Below are 9,081 nucleotides of genomic sequence, written 5' to 3'. Positions count from 1 at the left end.
GCTGGTACAAGGGAGCACCAAATATCATGCTTATGGATGGTAGAGATGCCCCCTCCCCTTCCTGACAGTCTGTCCACTCTCATAATCCCATAGCCACTAGGGAGTGCCTCCAGAATTTCAGGCGCAGAGTCAGCATCCAGCCATGTCTCAGTAGGAAACATAACATCGGTTTGACCCTCTGATAATAGGCCGCAGATCTCAATTATGTGCCTCAGATAGACCTAGATAATGCACTTTACTTGTAAAACATTGCACTTTATTTCTTTCATTGCTCTCTCGTTAAGTATTTTGCAAGCGTCAGTTGGGCCTTCTCTTTTCTCAAGCCTTCCACATTCAAACGTAAGCCTTTTGTCACCCATTTGTTCTCAGCCACCATCTCAGAGATAATTTGTTGTGTCAGACTAAGGGAGGACCAATGCTTAATTTGAGCAGGTGAATGCCGGTGGGAGCCACTGTCACTTATTATTTCACATCAGATATTTAGCAAGAGAGGAAAATACACAAATCAGAAAGACGAACAAAGAGAAAGACAGGAAAAAAAGTCACAAAGGGAGAAAGAAGGAACCTGCAAGAGTGGTATTAAGAGGCTTAAAGTGGATTTAAGACTACCACTCTTGGTATTTGAACGCTAACATTTAATTGCACTGGCTGCTGGCTTCTGATCTCAGCTTTGGGCATCAGCATGTTTTCTTTTACAAACCATAAAGGGTAAGGGCTGGGTCTTTTTGAAATTAGGAAGGAGTTTTTTAACTGGATTATTTTGCAATATTGACATCACTTATTTCAAGTTGTATAAAAAGGGCATTCCTGATGATTTTCTTTTGCAGTGCTGTTTTTTTCAGATTCGCCAACAATACAGTCCTATACATTTCTGCCCTGAGGAAGCCCTTAATTGGGCGAAACGCGTTGGCTGAGTGTTCTGAAGAACAATATGATTAAAAGAGAGACACAAGCAAAGGAAACACTTGTCTTATTGTGCTTTGCAATGTCTCATGTTTAACTCTACATGTATATGAGTTTTTGTTGCATCTCATTTTGCTGGACATTTGGGGTGGGCAACTTTTGAATACTAGTGAGGACTCCGGTGGTACAGCATAAGGGGCCCCAGCTGCCAGTGTTTGTTCAGCCTTCACAAAATATATGTAAAGGCAGGATGGGTGAATAACTCGATAGACCCTGAGGATCAATATATGTGGCCAGATAGGGACAGCCAGTTGTATTGGTACTGCTGTGGTACCCCCACACGTTGAACATGCATCAACCTGTCATCCCCTAAAATAGGACAATTCCATAGGAGAATGTCATCATGTAGGAAGAGTGCTCTTCTCTGCCATCCAGATTCTCCCAATAAAAGGATAAATAGAAATTGACTGGAAACAGTTTCTGTGAAACCACAATGCTGAATCCTTAAAAGTCTAATAAGTTGCATTGTCCATGGTGAAAATAAGGAGGGTGAGGACTTGTGACTAGTAGTATCATGAACAGTGAAACATGTGGAATATTCGCTGCTCAAAGTTGAATAAGCAGTTGGTTTAGGCTGAAACTTGGAGAACTGACATATACCATCTAGAGCAGCAGGCCAAGTAGTAATCAGTAAGTAGCTAATCATGAAAAAGTTAGCAGCAGCATAAAAGAGGGCTGTGAAAATGAGTCTAAATCACCTGATCTACAGAATGTCGACGTAAATCAAGATCAACGTGTACCAAAGCAACGTGAGATTTTGAAAAGGTATTTTGCTGCAGTCTGATCAACATTCTCAAAAAGCTTGGTAAAATGTGAACGACCACTGCGATACACAATAATGCTGATCCTTTTTGCATTGACTGAACTTGGTGCAGTATCAGTACTGTTGCTCTTATCATTGTAATGTGCGTGCACAGCTTGAAGACCAGCCTAAACCGCTAATTTTCTATGAGGAAGGTGTTTTTCTTATTATTGTAGCATTTCCTGAAGGTAATAAAGTCAATAATGTTATGAGAAACCAGACCTCAAACCTCTATGTTATTCGGTTCCATTAAGCATGCAGTTGCTCCGTGGAGGTTGCCACAGGTAAATGGGTGAAGATTCCACAGATACCAACTACAGCCCAGCCAAGGTCAACAGTGCCATGCTACTTCTATGAAATTGGAGACTCACGATTAAAAGGAAGATACACTATTTAGGACCAAAAGAAAGATCAGCCCCCCAAAAAATCGAAATTAAATAAGTTGCTTCAGAGACAATACTTTGCACAGTGGAAAACGCATTTCTCACAAGCCAATACATACAAGTAGGACTGTGATGCCGTTTTCAAGCCTCTCCATCCAGTTATCAGAGAATTGTAACAGGGGATTTAGCATGGCACAAGTGTTCAACTGACGCATTTTATAAAGGGGAACAGACATACTATAACATCTTCTAAATTTATTTCCTCTTTAAATTGTTCCACCCTTCTGTTTTCACATTATCCCTGTGCATTCGGCATGCATGTTCCCATTGATCATCAACAAACTTATCCTGACATTTTAGGTTTTTCCATTCGAAATTAACAGCTACCACCTTGAATGTCTAAGCAAAGTGCATTCTAGTGCAGTGTCTAGATTTGTTCTTCTTGGATCGTACCCGCCTTCTCGTATGCATTTTTGACTGTTATATAACCTTGGTTTTAAAGTAAACAAGTCAGTGCTTCACACTGCATAGTCAGTATTTCATACACATGTATCCCCTCTTCTATATCAGCAGCAACGCCAACATTTTTGCTGGACATGACCAGTCTTGAAAATATGTCGTCTCATACAAGACACAGCATGGGCAGTGAGCCATGTACAATACAGTCGGAGCAGCAGTCTTCCAGCACCCAGACTCAAATCACTTCAGTTCCATCATCAGTGTGAAAGCCTCGGTATCAAGGTATCCAAGATCATCCAAGGATCAAATCCTCGAAGCCTTTGTCTTTTTCAGCAGGATCAAGTCCTAGGCCAGTCTGTGACAATGTTCACCTAAAGGGTTTCGGTTGTTGGCTGCTTGCTGGATTCTGTTTTGGCTTGGTCTTGGCATGTACTGTTGGCTGGCTTTTGGACAACTGTGGATTTGAAACAAAAAAAGGATTAGAAAAACTAGGAGGAATTTTATTTCAATTTGCAATTAATTTATTTTGTCTCTTTGTGTTCAGTTGAGAAAGCATCTCTGCATGTATCCAAGCTCCATGAAGAGGTGGATCTATACTTTCTGTACTCTCAAGATATCATTGTGTGGCCTCATTGACCTTCTACACAGAATGCTTTAATGCCCCAGATCCACATAAAATAGAAAATAAATTACCACATTTCCCCCATAATAATCCAAACTTCCCTTTAAGGACACATATGAGGGTTCTAAACCTTTATTTACATCTTTCAGCTAAACAGATATAGGTATATTCCTGGCAATTCTACCTCATTTTTTCTCAATACACTCAGAGACTTGCCTGGAGCACCACACACTTCCTCTTCCCTCACCAACAACCTCATGTTCCAATTTATCTCATTATCTAACTAAACCACATTCTTCTCCATTCACGAAATGGAATGAGATCCCACAAATTTTGAAACATAACCACTACCTTTTCTAAGCGGTTTTAGCCAGACTAAATCTACCAGTTCCCATAACCTCTGTTTCATCCCACACTAAATATCATACCTTTCCTTGTACATTTATTGACACTGCACCAATGTTCCTAACTTCTTACTATGATTCACCTCAACCAACTGACTTCAAACAATCATAAAAGTGTCAACTTAATTCCAGAAACTCTCCTCATATACAAAGCAAATGGAGAAACGGCCATTACAGAATTGGCGGGGTCATTATAGGACAAAATGGCTTCTTGGATCACACTTCTTCCTGGAATTCCAGTCAATGTAGCTAGTTTAGGAATTGTTTTTATCATTAAATTCATGTGCACTAGTATGCCATCTTTCCTATGGCAATATACGGCTGTGTTGCAATGCTTGATTGACATTGCATATAGAAATCTTCCTTTCAACAATTCATTTCGAGTAGTAATCCACAGTGATGATAACATATCTTCCATCACACTTCAATTGATCCACCAGAGATACTCTGACCCTGGGCCTGTCTTGAACTTCAAGTGGCACAGAGGAGCTCTCCAAACTACTTTAACCTTGCCAATGCTGCACCACTAATACAATTCTTAACCTTTTGTTCTATCTAAACCCAACAACCAATATCATTCTCTGACGCTACTCCAGGTAAGATTCCTCAGCAAATGCGCCTCATTGGCTGAATCAGTCAGTCTATCTCTCTACTTAACTCCCAACTTCTGTTCACAACACTTCTCAACAGATACAGCTCATCTTTTACTTCCCAAAACGTACTCAACTCCAATGATCTAACCACTTACTTACGCCAACCTATTACCACTTTTCCTTTACAAAACCCCAACACTTTAATGTTTTTTACCAAATTTTCCCCACTCTTAGCCTCTAATGCCAAAACTACTGCTCCAACATACTTGCACTCTCTTGCACTCTCTTCATTTCTCAACATGGCAATCTCAAGAGGCAATCCAAATCTACATTCCTCATACAAGGATAAGGCAAAAAACTCATTATACCCTTCAAGTCCTAACATCCATCTTGTATTCCTTGGTGTAGTATGTTCTAGTGTGTTCTAGCTCTTCGTGTGTAAAGGCAAATACAAGGAGTTTAGGATCAGTTACATTACAAAGGGTAATCCCAGTAAGATTAAATGTAAATGTGAATTACCTCAACCCCTCTTTCTACACTACAGCGTCATTCTCCTTTTCCTAGTCACATCCTTTCAAACTCATGCAAATACACTTGATGTCAGCACCTTCTGAATACTACCTTTCTCATGAAACACCTTTGACATTGTTATACCCGCTGCTCAGCCAGTGTGACAGTAGTGTTGGAATGTTGGTGTGTGAGGTGGCAGTGGCATGTTGGTGAGTGAGAGAGTCAGTTGTAGCGTGAAAAAAAGAACCTCTTTAATATACATGAAGTGCTGTTTCAACTTTAGTGTAGAGCGGTGTAGTTATTTCATGATTGGTGTGGAGTGGTTTCCACACTGTCCACCCTTGCTATGGGTTTGGGTGATGAGCAGTTTTGATGTCAAATGGTTTGTGTGGTGTTCCTCACTAATTTACTTAAGTTTTTTGCTGCTGTTCTTTGGATGGTTTACTACCTCGCCCTGTGGTCGGTACCCTTTGTACTTCTTTCAAGTTTGCCTGGCCAGCTGGCATGTTTTTGGTATCAGGTTTTGGTTTGAGGTGTTGTGGTGTGGTAGTGTGAGTGTTTGTATCGTTAGAAAGGGAGATGGTGTATGTGAGTGTATTCTCATTACCTTTCACTGTGTTTTCTTTGCTGGTTTCATTTCAATATTTGTTGTGAGTGAAATGGTTCCATCTTTTAGTGACAGAGGTGTGGCGCAGCGGCCAGGGCGACTGCCGCTGGGGATCACGATTCGATCCCCGGGTCCGGCGGTAGGGGTCTGCCCAGCACCATGTGACTCTGGGCAATAGCTCGCTTAATCTTCCCGACGGCCCCCAGCGCCTTGACACCTTTGGGTAATTGTTTGCGCTTTACAAATAATCACATAGTGTGCGTCAGCTCCCTGACAGAACCCTCCAAGCATAATTAGCCAATATGGCCGACCTCCTTTACCTCTGACCCGTACCATAAAAGCGGGCTCTACTCACCCCACTTCCTGTTTTTTTAAATGAATGAAATTAAATGAAAATGGGTTTTATAAAGCGCGAAATAGCTGCCCGGAGGCGTCCCAGCGCTGAAAACTAACAGGTGTTGCCCATAGGGCTGAGTGCAGGAGAAGCAACTTATTTATTGAACAGGAAAGTTTTTAAATTTTTCCTAAAAGAGGTGAGGTCAGAGTTGGACCTAAGGTGAAATGGTAGACTGTTCCATATTTTGGCCGCGTTCAAGGAGAAGGAGCGACCTCCTGATCTAGATCTTTTGACCTTTGGCACTACAGCTAGTAAGGCATTGGTGGATCGAAGTTGTCTGCTGGGAAGATAGGGGGTGAATAGGGGGAGACTAATCAGTGGCCCAGTTTCCCAAAAGGATTGGTGGGCAACACAAAGGGATTTGAAACTGATCCTGTCTTTCACCAGGAGCCAGTGTAATTTTTTCAGTCCGGCCTTCGCAGAGGTCCTGCGGGGAAGCTGGAGCAGGGTTCGGGCCGCACAGTTCTGAATTACCTGCAACTTTGTAAGTGTGGAGTCAGGGGTCCCAAGGTAGAACGCATTTCCAAAGTCCAGCCTGGCAAGTATCAGTCCCTGGACCACGATTTGTCTGGCCTCAAACGGTAGTAATGGGAGAATCTTCTTCAACACTCTGATGAGGCCAAAACAGGTGGCAGATAATACAGCGGCCTGATGATTAAACGTCAGGGACTTGTCCAGCCAGACTCCCAGGCTCTTGATGGCATCTCTGGGGACTGGGGGGGTGCCCAAGCAAGTTGGCCAGATCTGATTAATCGTTCTGTTTCGCAGAATCCTCAAGCAAATTTCAGGTAAGTGAAGTGAGGTCATGCTTTTGCGGGCCCTAATACCCAGTTGGAGGTCCAGAATAGCTGTCTCATTTTTTCATATGTCAGGAATAATTTTGGTATGCTGTTAACAAGGACTGTGAAGCCCTGCGATAGCAGATTCTCACCAGCTTTCTGAGGCTCTGCTGTAGTGTGCTTGAAGACTGTAAGACGCTGAGCTGATCTCAGCATGGCCCCGGGAGTAGTGGCAGCGGACTCTGTGGAGAGCGGTCCAGCAGCATGGCCCGAGGGCAGCTTCTGCCTCAGGCAATAGTCCCTGAAACAGCGGAAGAAAAGCGGCAGAACCGCTGGAGGTGAGGGGCAGCACCATGAGTAGTGAATAGTGCCACGGGCTAAAAAGATTATTTTTGGGGGGTGAGATTTGCCAGTAGACATCACCGTCCTTAAAATAGACTGAGCGCCTTGATGCAGGTGCTGCAGAATGAGCCGCACAGCCATTGTGCGCCTGCAACGAGAGCTGCGGTGCTACAGGCATACATTCCAAGCATAGCTGGAAGAGTTTAAAATGCAGAAGGGAGCAGCGAGGTTTTAAGTAGCGGCATGGCAATCAGGAAATCAGCGTGCAGGTGCAGTCTGTCTAGTTGAATGTTGCTGGGCAACTAGGAAGCCACCGAGATTCTCAGCACCCTTGTTACTTGGTGACTATATGAACTGGCAACCAGGAAGTGGATTTCTCAGAGGTTTTGCCAGCAGAATTATGGAGAATTCTGACGGTGGGCAGGAGGAAGAAGGCTCTAGCAGCGAGGGGTAGACCTAAGCTGAGTCCCCCTCACTGCAGGCCATCCGGCTGTAAAATCAGGCTGCAGTGGCTGAAGCATTTAAGGAGAGCGAGGGACCATCCTCCTCTAAAGGGCAGCACATGCAACCTTGTACAAGTACAGATGATGATGGGGAGGAGGATGATCTAAGAGGCTGATATGTGCAGAGGCAGGAATCAAACGTGGTCCTGCTGAATATCATGGATGATATGGCTTTTACATTGCCTCAAATGTCAGAAGAAACAGATGATTTCTTCACGCAATACCAGGGAGCCTGAGTCCCCACTGATGCACTCTTCTGTTAAGAAGGTGATGGTGAATGAATGGCAGGACATTGATAAGACCACCTTTCCACGACATCTGACACAGAGATATGCTATTCATGAGTTTGCTCAAATTTCCTCCTGTCAGTAAAGGTGGATACATTAATGGAAGCAGTGTCGTCCAAAGGGGCTATTATATCTGAAGATGCTTCCCCATTGCATACTGTGGACAAAAGGGTGGAGACAACAGTTAAGATGCCTTCTGCTGCCGCCAATTTCTCAGTTCGAGCTTCTGCATATCTGTTGTACACTTTTCAGTCACTGTTGAAGGACTATCAGAGTCTGGCAGAGCTGATGGAGCAAGAGGTGAATATTACATCAATCTTTGCAATGATTGAGCAGTAGACAAGGATGTTGTTGTAGATTTAGTTTGATACCTTGAGGGTAGCTGGGCATTGGCAGGCGCTGCTATTCAGGCCAGGGGACAGGTCTGGTTGACGAACTGGACGGCAGATGAAGCTAAAATTCAATTTTCGGGGTAAAATTCTTTGGAGCACTATCGGAGGAAATCTTGAATACGTCAGTTGAGGACAGGAAACTATTGGCGTGGCTAGGTCATCAAGGGATAGGTTCTTTGATGGCAAAAGGGCTGTTGGTCAACGTTTTTTTGTGGCAACCAGGCCTTTAGGGGAAGGGGACTTGGCAAGGGTGTCAGTTTCAGGGATAAATCCCGGTCTCAGCAGTCAGATGGTGGGGCACGCCAGCAGACAAAATACTGCCCATCTGCACAGCTCCAGCATAGAGGTTCCTGTTGGTAGATTGTCAACGTTTCTGAAGAACTGGAAAGGGTCTCAATCACCGACAAGTGGATCTTCAAGGAAGGCTACTTTATAGTTTTCGATTCTCCACCCCAGAGGTTTTGTATACACCCCTCTTCCATCCAATCCTGTGAAGTGAGTTCCTCTGATGACTGCTATTCAAGACCTGATTTCAAAAGGTGTGATAAAACTGGTTCCTCACAATCAGAAGTGTCAAGGAGTATATTCCATTCTGTTCATGGAAAGGAAAGCGTCAAAAGATTTCAGGTCAGTGTTGGATTTAAAGAGGGTCAATTCTTTTATTTCTCATGTTAAGTTCAAAATGTTGTCTTTACAGGAGATTCTTCCCTTTCTGAATCAGGGTGAGGTGGTGACATTGTTGGATCTATTGGATGCATATCCCCATGTAAGATCCATCTATCTTCCCATAGGTTTCTCAGTTTCTGCGTCGGCTCCAAGCTGTACCAATTCCAGATACTCCCTTTTCGGTTGTCTTCTTCCCCATGGGTTTTCGCGAAAGTATTGGCGCCTTTGGTGGGATAATTCATAAGGACAGAATACTGTTTTTTCCAAATATAGATGACTGGCTGCCTCTTCGTTTTCTAAGGCAACCAGCCACATCCAGATGGTGTGAAGGATACTAGAGGTTCACGGTTTACTCATCAACATTAGGAAATC

At 43.5% G+C, this 9,081-nt stretch overlaps 1 protein-coding gene across 1 annotated transcript in view; it reads right to left on the bottom strand.

Moving 5' to 3' along the window:
* Positions 1 to 237: 237 nt before the first annotated feature.
* Positions 238 to 9,081, bottom strand: part of CARF (calcium responsive transcription factor) — a 367,392-nt gene continuing 358,548 nt past the window's right edge. Inside the window, exon 15 of the mRNA XM_086955271.1 lies at positions 238 to 3,061. Coding sequence (XP_086811397.1) covers positions 2,979 to 3,061 — 83 coding nt within the window. The 3' untranslated portion in view covers positions 238 to 2,978. The remainder of the gene's footprint in view (positions 3,062 to 9,081) is intronic.

Source organism: Lissotriton vulgaris, chromosome 2_1 (assembly GCF_964263255.1).
Source record: "Lissotriton vulgaris chromosome 2_1, aLisVul1.2, whole genome shotgun sequence".
Classification (NCBI taxonomy): domain Eukaryota; kingdom Metazoa; phylum Chordata; class Amphibia; order Caudata; family Salamandridae; genus Lissotriton; species Lissotriton vulgaris.
The sequence above is the reverse complement of the archived record's forward strand: the minus strand, read 5'-3'. Positions and strand labels throughout refer to the sequence as shown.